The 13057-nt window shown below is 39.3% G+C and overlaps 1 protein-coding gene across 1 annotated transcript in view; it reads left to right on the forward strand.

Annotated features, from left to right (window-relative positions):
• ca4a (carbonic anhydrase IV a) overlaps nt 1–13057 on the forward strand; it is a 35372-nt gene that overhangs the window by 9855 nt on the left and 12460 nt on the right. The window contains exon 5 of the mRNA XM_052035960.1: nt 10652–10687. Within this exon, the coding sequence (XP_051891920.1) occupies nt 10652–10687 (36 nt within the window). The remainder of the gene's footprint in view (nt 1–10651; nt 10688–13057) is intronic.

Here is a 13057-nt window from a genome sequence, read left to right on the forward strand (position 1 = left end):
CAAGAACTGATCCCTGGCTACTCTATACTAGTTACATCCTGGATACTTTTATTCTGCACTCTGTTATTGTTTATATATTGTACTACCTCAATGCACTATTATAATGAAGTGATCTGTATGAATGGTACGAAAGACAAGTTTTGCACTTTACCTTGGAACATGTGCAATAATAAACCAATTTACCAATTTACATCCCTCCAGCCTGAAAAATACCTATTTATTCCAACTTTCTGTTTTCTATGTGGCACCTTGTCAAATGCCTTTTGGAAATCTCAATACACTACATTTACATATTCCCCTCTTTCAACTCTCCCTGTCACATGCTCAAAGAATTTAAGCAAATTTGTCAACCATGATTTACCTTACATAAAACCATGTTGACAAAATTTGATTATTTTTAGCTTTCCTAAACGTTTAATTATTTCCTCATCATTATTGACTTGAGCATCTTGCCAACTGAGTGGCCTATAGTTCCTCTCCTTCTGTCTTCATCCCTTTTTGAACTGGGAGTACCATTGGCTGTTTTCCAACTGCTGGTCCTCTCGCAGAATTTCGTGAGTTTTGAAAGATTTCAACCACTATCTCTTTAAAACCCGTGGCTTCAGGCCATCAAGTCCCAGGGATTTGTCCACCTTCAGTATCGTCAGTTTCTCTAATACTGTATCCGTCATGATTGGGATTTTTACAAGTTCCTCTCCATTATTTGAAATTAGCCCATCTGTTATCTTTGGGATATTTGCAGTGTTTCCCAAGGTGAAGTCTGATGCAAAAAGTTGATTTATTGTATCTGCCATTTGTTTCCTGTTACTAATTCACCAGCCTCCTTCTCTGAAGGTCCCACACCCACCCTAGCCAACTTCTTCCTATTTGTATATCTATTGAAACTCTTACTGTTTGTTTTGATATTGTACTTTATGTGCACTACATTTTGATTTTACATTATCCTTGACCTTTTTTGTTAAACATAGATTGTGCCTCTCTCTCATGGAATCTCCCTTTTGAAATTGGATAGATTCCTGCTGAGCATTATGGACAACTGTTTGAGTATCTGCCACTGCTTATCAACTGACCTGTCTCTTAGTTTATTTTCCCAGTCCTCCTTGGACAACTCCACCTTCATACCATTATAATTGACCTTGAAGACGGTGGCTTTGATCTTTTGTTCACCATCAATGTGCATGTGGAATTCTATCATATTGTGGTCATTAATCCTTTTGGTTATTAATCCTTCTTCATTACTCATGCCCAAATCTAAAATAGCCTGTCCCTGGGTAGGTTCTGTAACGTACTGTTCTAAGAGGCAATTCCTGACACACCTCACAAATTCTTCTCAATTGAACCCAACCCAATTGAACTGTTCTCTCCTTCCCCAGTACTGGTGCCAGTAGCCTATGAATTGAGACCCATTTATACCACACCCTGCTTTGGGCTGCACATTTACCTCTCTAATCCAATTTACCCTTTGCCGATTTGCATGTGGTTTAGGTAATAATCCAGAGATTATCACCCTTCCGACTTTCACTTTTGCCTGGGGCTCCTCATAATCACTCAGCGGAATCTCCTTCCCAGTGCTACCTATGTCGTTAGTGCTTACATGGACCACAACGACTGGATCCTCCTTCTCCAACCTGGAAGAGATGACTTAACCCTAGCACCAGGCAGGCAACATGGCCTGAAGGACTCTCTGTCTTTGTGGCAGAGAACAGTGTCTGTTTCCCTAACTATGTTAACCTCTATGACTACTATGTTTCTCTTCCCCACTTGAATTGTCATGGTGCTATGGACAGTTTGAAGTCCCCACCCTTACCCACTCAGGGACCGAGACCCTTGTACATGCTGGACAGGGGAAGGGCTGAGGCTCCTCTGGAACTATCCTCTGGATTCCTCCATCTGCCTCTTCTGCAGTCGGATTGTCCTGTCCCTGACCATTCACTAATATAGAACTAGTTAATCTAAGGATGTAAGTGCCACCTGGAATACTTACCCTCCCTGAGGTATTGAAATGTCTGGATCTTGGACTCCAGCTCATCGACTCTGAGCTGAAGTTCCTCAAACAGCCAACACTTGCTGCAGATATGGACACTGTTTACCACAATGGGGTCCACCAGTTCCAGTATGTTGCATCTACAGCACATTGCCTGCCCAGCTATCTGTTCAATCAATTAGTTGCATTTATTAGTTTGTATTAGATTTCACTACTTCAAATGTGCAAAATTTGCTCACACTGATGTGCCCTGATTTGAAACCAATCAGAATAGATAGAAAATAAAAGAAAAATACCTGTGACCTCACACACAGGCACTCACAATCGGGATGAGACTATGAGCAGTGTTTCTCTGAGCAGGTTATTGTGTCTTTTTAATTATTTGGGACATTACAGAAGAATATTGTGTACTTGTGACTAATCATCAGATAAAGTTAGTTCTGCTTACCCCCAGGTATTTGTGAAATGCAAACCTTTGTCCTTGAATGAGATTAGAGGTCACTTAGAGCCAGAATAGCTCATTCTCTCTTCTTTTATTGGAAAAGCGTGTGATCTTCACTTAATGCCATCCTGTTTGAAGATAACCTTTGACATGAAATAACTAAATGAAAACTGGTAGAGGAATTTAAGGTACAGATACTTCCCTGTGTAACAATAGCCACTGCTTGCCAAAATATTATTGTGTAAAAAATTATTGTTTGAGGTAGTTCAACAAAAAAAGATGCTATACAAATGTAAGTTCTGTGCACAGTCTAGTCTCAATATTATAAAATCTATAACTATAAAATGAGTGGAGGAAGTCCTAAAGAGATGTGTAAGTCTGATACTGAAACAGTGAGGGTACACTTATCAAAAAAGTACTGATGAGACTTGGGCTTTTTTCTTTAAAAAAAACTAGAAGAGCAAAACAGTGACCTGGTAGAGGAAGATCAAAACTCTTGGCCATAAGATAATCACCATTAAATTTAAAAAGCATTTTGGGAGTAGGGTCTTTCATCAGAGAGTGATGAGAATGTGGGATATTATGCTGGTGTGGTGTATGAAGTGTCCAGGAGAAGCTAAACAAATGCTTATTTGATGAAAGAGCACAAGAATATAGTGATGGATGAGATGAAGTAAATCGAGTGGGTGGAAACTTGTGTAGTACATGTATACTCCACTGGACTAGTTGGTTAAAAAGCCTCCCTCCACTGTAAATTCTATGTAATTCCATTTGCCTTATTTTGGTTCAAGAGCACAAAATTCTATCAATTTCTTGGTGAATATGTATTAATGGGCATCATTTCAGGCAATATTTTTAAATTAAAGTTTTAAGATGTCTTTACAGATTGATTGGAGTTCTTCATTTTAATAAATATTTACATAATATTTGCAGCGACATTTGTTGATGCATCTAGGAAGCACAACACTGACCCCTTTCTCTCACTTGTCTAAATGCATTTTTAAAAAATCCTGCAAGTCACTATGACTTTTTACAGTTGGCATTTAATACCATTAGTTGGCCAAAACAAATAATATTTTTCCCGCATGTCCCTTAAATTTTTACAATGTCTCTGTATGTTCTTGCAAACTCTGAAGACGGTCGGTCTGAGTTTTATTTTACATTTATTAATCAATTTATATTACAGCATTTCAGTAATATAAATCAGACAGCCTTACCCCCAGGGACTCCGGGGCACACTGCAGACAAGACTCTCTCGGTATAAAGAAAGCCTTGTATTCATAAGTCGGCTTCATAACCTGGGGCATCTGGTAACTGTTTACAACTGATGATAAACTTTCAAAGTGACTGCAGGAAAGGAGGGAAAATAAAGATAGAAAATCGAGAAAGAAAAGAGAAGTGTAATGAATCCATGACAATAACGGACTGTGTAACATTCCAAGTGATTTTAGCAAAAATCCAATCACACACATCCGTAGATCCAACTACACACATCGGGAGAAAAATCTCCCTTTGAAACTGTTGAAGTGATTGATGGTAATGGCGATGAGGTGACACAAGAGACTGCAGATGCTGGAAATCCGAAGCGACACACAAAAAGCTGGAGGAACTCAGCAGGTCAGGCAGCATCTGTGGAGGGAAATGGATAGTCGACGTTTCGGGTCGAGACCCTTCATCAGGACTCGAAAGAAAGAGGAGAGATAGACTGTATAAAAAGGCGGGGGGGGGGGGGGGAGAGAGGTGGCCAATTATTTCCTTCTCCATCCAGTAGCTATGAATAAGAGAGACTACTTTCGGTGTCCTCATCCGGACGCGAAACGCCAACTCTGCAAGAATTCTATTTTGTTTTGTGCAGAGCGGGACGCTCCGATATGACAGAACAGTGCAGCAGCACTTGCGCTGTATAGTTTACAAAAGCTTCGTAGCATCCTGGCTACAACAACGAACGCACCAAAGGCTAAATAATTGATGATCCATGTCGAGTGGATACAATTAGCATGGGATTGTTCTGATGTGGATATGATCTGTATCTTAGATCAAGGTGGGAATAGTTTTAAGTTACTTTCGTGGCTTTGAATAAGAACCTCATTTATACATAATAATCAAAACGCAAAAAAAAAACCCGTTAGAAATCTGAAATAACACGGGAAACGTTGGAAGTTCTCAGTAGGCCAAGACGCTACCCAGGGGTGCGTAGGTCCCAGGTCGTAATAGGGAATTTTCATTCTGACTTGGTTCGCAGAATTGAGTGAGGCAAGAATGCTACTTTATAGAACGTCTGGAGATTAAATAATTGATCTCTTTTATAGATCACTTCTAGCCTTTTACGAAACTGAACGTCCCCAAGCTCATTCAAACATTTTTTTCAGTTTTTTTAGTTGTCACTCTTTCCCTTCATTTCCTGCAACAGCAGTTTACATACTGACCACTGTTGTCGATCTTAATTCTTTTATCGTCATACCTCTTCCTCTGTTGCTGACGAAATCTGCCTTAAAACTTCACTGCCGGCATCAGGACCCCCAGCTTTCGCCTTAACATAATCCAACTGGCATTTGTTTAACGGCCGTATGAAAGGAGCTTTAAAACAAGCAAAAAAATAGAGAAACAAACGAGTAAAGAGTAGGAGTAATGAATAATAAACACGAAGTAAAAATTCTGACATTAAGGACGACATTGAAGAGTGAAGCTCTGATGCACAATTCTACAGTTGCAGGTAATGTGTGGTACACCCATGACTGGCTGACCACAGCATTAGTCCATCAGAGATGGGTCGTTTTTCACATGGCCCAGATTGAAATAAAACGACAAGAGTCTATTATTTAGCATTTCTTCGTTTTGAATTAGGAAGTCTTTAAAATATATAATCTAATCTTGGCCAGCGATGTAAATGGCATATAAATCCTGTTTACAGGTGAATAGACCATTTAACTCATTGACCCATGGAACTAACAAAGGAGCTAACCAAATAACAAATAACTATCCAATTGATTCGAAGAAAGGAAATACAGTGGATCCCCCACTGGCCACTTTTATGCAGATTCCAAAGCAGGAAAGCCAGTTGTCGGATTGGGATGGTGTAAACAAAAGGCTACCGTTATAGAAACAACAGCCTGTATTTGCACGTTCTGACCGCGAATCTGACGGGACTCGCTGTTATTTAGGTGCTTGTACATGAGAAGTTAAATATGGAAATTCAGAAGCTGAAATCAGTGATACCTTGGTCTTGCACAGGTGAAACTGTTGCAGCCTTCTCCACTGGCAGTCATAGAAGATCTAACGTGACTTCAAGTTATCGCTGAGGAAATCATTGATAATGTCACTGCTTTTGGAGAGAGTTTGAACTAAACGATTACCACTGCTGAATTTTAGGAGTAGAGCCCTATTTTCTCAGAATAATTATTTCAAGATTCAATAGTTTATTAAAACAATGTCCCAGATCGCGTTGGTCTCCGGTCAGCACCTCCAGGGAGAATGTCTGGCTGACAGCATGGGGCTGGAAAGCGCCCTCGCGATCTTTGTGCCCGCATGCTTTGTCCGGACGTAGGGATGATGCTGGAGGTCAGAGCATTCCGCCGCTAGACACAGCAGTGTCATCCCGTTTCCTCAGTTGTGCTAAATTCGGAGGCCGGTACACTTCACATCTGGCCCCCCACTTCTACGTCGTCTATGCCTTCAGTACCCAACGCGAATTAAATAGAAAAAGTAAGTGAAGGCAAATGGTATTTTCTTCATTTCAATTAATGTAAGTATTTTAAATGCTATTTATCGGCAAAATGTGTTTTGAAATAAGTGTATCATTCTTTCATTTCTATAATCATATTTTTAAGATATCTTTATTAGTCACATGTACAATGAAACACACAGTGAAATGCATCTTTGCATGGAGTGCTCTGAGTGCTTCCGGCGCCAACATAGCACACCCACAACTTCCTAACCCATATGTCTTTGGAATGTGGGAGGAAATCGGAGCACCCAGAGGAAACCCATGCAGGTACAGGGAGAATGTACAAACTCCTTACAGACAGTGGTGGGAATTGAACCCGGGTCACTGGCGCTGTAAAGCATTACGCTAACTGCTACACTACAAGTCTGTGTCGACTGTTATTAAGTCTTGCCTGTTATTAGGCATAAAAGGATATGGACCCAATGAGGGCAGATGGAGTTAATGGGCAGACAGGTTGGCATGGACTTGGTGGGCTGACGGAGCCCTTTCTGTACTGCAGGACTCTGTGACTTTAAGTATCTCATGAGCACAGTGATTGCTGAGAGATGAGGCGTGAGCTTCATGCTGGCCAAGCGCAAGATATGGAGAAGGTCAATCCTGTTGTCCAGCAAAACATTACTCATTATTTTGTTTTTTTTAATGTTCATTGATACCATTTTCTTTTTATGTCAATTTCCTGCATATATTCTGATCATTATTTCACCCTTCTTTAACATGTTTAAATCTATTTAAAAATTAAACCCAAAGTGTATTGCTGTGTTTAGACAGCATCACCTGCAGGAGTCACCTGCCAGCAACTCGCACTAAAAAGGGGAATTACATCTCACCAAGCCTTTTTTCAGGTCAACATTCTTCTAGCTCATTGGCAAGTACACTGTCTTTGTCACGGTCTAGAAAGACCCATCCAATAAATATTTTTGTGGATCTTTGCAGAAAGCTGCTGGGAGGCACAGGATGGATCATGGTGATGATATTTAGCTTCCAATATAACCTGTGCCTTCACAGCTATTTCTCTCAATAAGCAAAATGTGTAATTATAGCTACTTAGTGATGATTGGGGGCAATCTAAAAGGACTAGTGTTTTCCATACGAAAGGCGACACATTAACTGTGAGTTAATTTCGAGAGAAAGAGAAATGATGCACAAAGGAAGTAAAATTTTAGATAAGCTTGTGCTAATTCTCTCAGAAGTTTAGACCATATGGTGGACTGTGAAAAATTCTGGCATCAGCATTAAAAAAGCACTGGGCAAAAGTGAAAAATTGATTCACAACAGAGGAACAGAATTTGACAGTTAATTATCATTAAACGGATTGAATACGCTGGGCCTATTCCCTTCAGAAAAGAGAAGTCAGCGATGTGGCCTAATAGATGGTTTTAAACTTATTGAATGGTTTGCTGGCATGGATACAGAAAATGCTTTCCACCCGTGGAAGTCCAAAACTTAGGGCCATTATTATAAATTGGTCCCTAATAACTCAGTAAAGAATACAGGAGGAACCTTATCAGGTGCTGAACCTTATCAGATGTTTGAATGTGCCAGCATGTGTTTAAAGGAAGTTAGATGAGTACTTGAAGGACTGGAATGTTATGTTTATTGTGTTAGGTAACATATGGAGAGAGGAAGTTTGTATTGAGCAATAAATGGAACAGTGGGTTGAATGGTCTGTTTATGTGCTGCAGGTTCTATGTAACCCATATATCAGTGATTATTGTTACTGCTCCTGTCTAGCCTCAGCTTAGGCACTTACTGATGACATTGCTGGTGGCATTTTTCCAAGAGGATAGCCCACCAAACTAGTGATCTTTGTGGTTATCCTGTATCTTTCATTTCAATACCATGTCTGAAGTTATCTTTAAAAACTTCTATCACTGTTCAGATGATGTCAGGTCACAGAAACCTCATGGTGCATTCAATCCATGATAATTCCAAAAATTCATATGACTTTACAAACCAAAACTTTGAATACGTTGAAAATCCTGAAATAAACACAGAAGAAACATTAAAAATGCTGGAGGAACTCAGCAGATCAGGCAGTCCTGCTGAAGGGTCTCAGCCTGAAATGTCAACTGTTTATTTCCCTCCATAGATGCTGCCTGACTTGCTAGGTTCCTCCAGTATTTTGAGTGGGTTGCTCCAGATTTCCAGCATCTGCTGTCTTTTCTTGTGTCTCCATAAAAACAGAAGTTGGAAATGCTCTACAAGTCAGCCAGCATCCATAGTTAAGTCTGTTTCTCTCTCCATTGAAGTTGTCTGACCTGCAAAATACTTCTAACCTATTTCTGCTATTATTCCAGTTCCCATAACTTGTTCACCTTAAAACAGTATTATTAGAAGGAGATACACAGATTATTAGAAGGAGCTGGGAATGCATTGGTGGATCTCAAGACCCATCATCTCTTCAGTGCATAACATCAGCTGGCTGCATGTGCAACAGAATACAAGCCTTAACTGGGATTTGTTCAGAACACTTTTTGAAATTACATTTTTTTATTGAGAAAGAAGAATCCCACCATCATGCCATGGTTTTTCTTTATTTAAATAAGGTTCCTTTTAAAGGCTTGAAGGTCCATTTGGCTTTAGCTAAAGACAGATTTAAACTAAAAGGAAGTTTTATTCCTCCAACATTTTGTGACCTATTGGATTCCTTCTTTTTCAGCCCTTAGCCTCCTCCACCTATCATCTCCCAGCTTCTTACATCACTCCCTTTCATCCCCCCCTCCCCCACCCACCCACCTTTCCCCCCTCACCTGGACTCACCTCTCACCTGCCAGCTTGTGCTCCTCCCCCTCCCCCGACCTTTTTATTCTGGCTCCTGCCCCCTTTTTCTCCAGTCCTGATGAAGGGACTCGACCCGAATCATTGACTGTTTAGTTCCCTCCATAGATCCTGCCCAACCTGCTGAGTTCCTCCAGCATTTTGTGTGTGTTGCTGCAGAATATTTATAGCTTTGTTCAGAGAAGTTTGTAGATTGCAATTGTAATGTGCTTGTTGGTTTTAACCTGGTTAACCTGCAGCTCAAAAGCATGCTACAATTGACACAAACTGGTTACTGTAATAAAATGACACCTCTGTAGCTTGACATACTTGTCTTAATATATCTCTAATAGATCTCCAGTAAGATAATGGTATTGTGATAGGGGCTGAAGTTTTACAGCATAATGCACAGTTTATTATTCTAGCAGTTATATACTTCTTTATGTCACTTTAAACAACAAATTTAAATTTCTGTAAATTGAGCCTTAATTATTAAATGGGTTTATTATTGTCACATATTGAGGTACCGTGAAAAACTTGTCTTGCAAACCATTCGTACAAATCAATTCATTACACAGTGCATTGAGGTAGTACAAAGTAAAACAATAACAGAATGCAGAATGAAGTGTTACAGTTACAGAGAAAGTGCAGTGCAGGTAGACAATAAGATGCAAGGTCATAACGAGGTAGATTATGAGGTCAAGCATCCATTCTTATTGTACTAGGGAACTGTTCAATAGTCTTATAACAGCGAGATAGAAGCTGTCCTTGGGTCTGGTGGTACATGCTTTCAAGCTTTTGTATCTTCTGCCTGATGGGAGAGGGGAGAAGAGGGATGTCCAGGGCGGGTGGGGCCTTTAATTATGCTGGCTGCTTTAATGAGGCAGCGACAAATTTAGTCAGAGTCCATGGAAGGGAAGCTGGTTTCCGTAATGTGCTGAGCTGTGTCCACAATTCTCTACAGTTTCTTGCGGTCATGGGAGAACAGTTGCCGTACCAAGCCACCAAATTAATAAGCATAATAGTTCATAAACTCCTAATATTTAAAAATATTTTTAACAAATCGAGAGCTCTTCATTATGATGCATCACATGGCTAAACTATTTTAATGTGCTTCTTCTATTTGTACTGTGCTCTATGAGTTTTAGTGGGGCCTGTTTTTCTGTACAAAAGTGTATTGTGAATCCGAAGCCTGAACTGGCTATTGATTGATGTGAAGTGAAACTTTCAACAGAGTCTCATTCTGCTTCACCTATATGTTACGATAGCCTGAACTCTGAAATTACATCACATCTATTTGGCAGCAGTGCAAACTCAAGCCACTTCTTATCAATACTGGCTGTAATGTTAGCAGAGGTCAGCTCTGTGCTTTGTGAATTTTCATGCGGACACTGTTCATAAAGATAGAGGATAAAACATTTAATTTATTGATCTTTTGGTGGAGCTGGTGACATAAAGTGTAAATTAATAAAGGGATCAATTTCTGTGATATTCCTTAAATTAGGCAGAATAAGCAATAGTTTAATAGTTTAATAGATTCTGTTAACTGCTAAAGAATAAGATAATGAGCCCTGGCATTTTAATTTAGTTATTTAAGTTAATATTCAAGATTTATTTGAAGACCATTGTAAATTTGGTGAGATTTCCATTATAAAAACTTGAGGGGGGGGTGTAGCCAGGATAGGGGCAGTGTTAAATAAAATGCAAAAATCACAAGCTAATAATTGTTTTTTTTTTCATGTAGGTAACTGGTGTTATGACTCCCAAGCAACGGATTGTGGTAAAGAGCTAAAGTCACTTTATTTCCTCGAATGTAAAGTTGGAATGCCATATTTAACATGCTACAGTTTATTTTCTGTTATATGCACCAACACATCTCAGTAAGTTCCATATGATTCCTAGTCAGATAAAAAAATACTATAAAGAAATTGCAGATAACTACTGCAAGGAAATCCGGAGAGGATTGGATTGGATCAGAGGATTCTGGTTTCCATTACAAACATCACTCATTGCACTGCTTTGATTTAGTTAATGGAGTAATTTTGTTCCATGTCATCTAAGAGTAGTAATATTTTATGATTCAGGAAAATAGTTGAACCTTTATTCCATTCATAAAATGTCAAGGTGCCAGAGCTGGAGGAATAGTCATTGTTGAGTTTGAAGAGGTTGGCTGAATAGGGAAAGATAAGGACACAGAGCGATTTAAACACAAGAATGGGAACTTTTAAATGTGCAATAAATAACAAAAGAATTTGTTAATGTTTGGAGTATTGGAGCATGTGTTCTGAGGACCAACAGCCTATGCTGTAAAATTTTCCTGAAACTTGGAAGTAGAAGTGACTTTATAGAATTAAAAGAGTATTTTGTGAAGTGGGGGAGGGGTGGTGTTTATCTTTTTGGCAGCTGTGCTTTTTATTGCATAGACCAGCACGTTGTCATGGTGCAACGATTCAATGGGCCCTTTATTGAAAGAAAAGTATTCAGTCTCAACATAAAGAGAGAGAAGAGAAATAAGAAGCACTCTTTAGACTGATCTGTGCAGTGCACCGACATTGCATGTGTACATACACATTCAGACGTTGCCCTCCAAGTCATTGTCAATTTGTTTACTGTAGTGTACAAGAGAATGGGCCTTCCTCTAAATAACCACAAAACAAAGGTTCTCTCTCCCTGCTGCATAACATAGTCCCCTTCAATAAAAGTCCAGAAGGAGATTTTGGAAAATGTAGGAAACTTTTCATAACAGGAGAGCCACCTTTCAGTGAAGGCAGGCGTTGATAATGAAACTAACATCCACTTCCAAAGCAACAGCACAGCCTTTCTGAAGAAAAGAGTGTTTAAATTTCAAGACCTTAAAGCCGACACTTCAGAGTCATCGACTATCTACTGTGGGCACTAGAGGAGCACCTCTAAGCTGTCTCCCTAAAATCTTCCAAATCCACTGACAGGATGTGCAAACTAATGTCATGTCTACTCCCAGGTCAAACATCTCTAGCATCAAGGTTCTAATTACGCTCATTCAGCTCCAGGGAGCTGGCAATATTGCCTGCCCGCCTGATATTCACACTCCTGAAACAGGCATTCTACTCTGAAAAGGCAAGAAATTATTGAGATGATGGAGGAAATGATTCAAGGGCGTTCTCAAAAATTCTTTGGGAGAAAAAATGTAACTTCCTCACTGACTCTTAAGGAATTCTCAGTCTATAATTACTTAAAATAGAGATTTGGGATGGCATTGAAAATTTTGTTGGGAGATGATGGGAAATCAGTGAAAACAGAGACTGAGTGCAGCACCTCTTATATTACCCACATGCCAGTACAACACAATACCTTCTTCCTCACCGATGGAAAATTCTTCTTGTCCCACATTGGCCTCATAATTTTAAACTTAATTCAAACTATAACCCATAAAACTTGAGTGCAGGCAATTCGTCCTCAATAAAAAAAAGAGTATATTTTTAAATGGCCAGAAATTGAAAGGTGTTGGTGTCCAGATGAAACTGGTTGACCTTGTACATAAATCACTGCAAGTTAACATAAGATAAAGCAATTTAGAAGACAAACTGTACATTGGCCTTTATTGCTAGAGATTTTTAGCACGGGAGCAAAGATGTCATGCTGAAAAAACTGAAGGAGACTACTCCTGGAATATTGGAGCAGGACCTATGAGCATAGAGGTCTAGTTGGTATAAAATTAAAAATTGACTCGAGCACAAAGACTTATGATTTTTTTGACACCTGAGCCAATTGAACTCGGTACATGTCAGTTGTGCCTTGTTGGGCTCAGATCAGCTGGTTAAGGCTCTACAGTAAACAATACACTAAGAAAAGGAGCCCCTTCCTATGTTACTTGTATGCGCTGGATCAATCAGTCCAAACTGCCTCTCAGTTTGGCTTGTCATACTGTTGTGGCACCTTTTACTTTCCACTTTTTTGCCAGTTTTGAAATTCCTAAAGGCTTTAGATTTAATGTGAATAATACTATTGTATACATATTACATTATTTTAAATTCCAAACTTACAGGTAAATTGAGGCATTTAACTTAACACATTTCAATGCCTTTATTAAACTAATTGAAACAGGAATTTTGCAAATGTGTTAAAAGGTTGCAAATCACAATCATTTCCAGGCTAGTATCTTTCCAAATAA

The sequence above is a fragment of the Pristis pectinata genome, chromosome 21 (assembly GCF_009764475.1).
Source record: "Pristis pectinata isolate sPriPec2 chromosome 21, sPriPec2.1.pri, whole genome shotgun sequence".
Classification (NCBI taxonomy): domain Eukaryota; kingdom Metazoa; phylum Chordata; class Chondrichthyes; order Rhinopristiformes; family Pristidae; genus Pristis; species Pristis pectinata.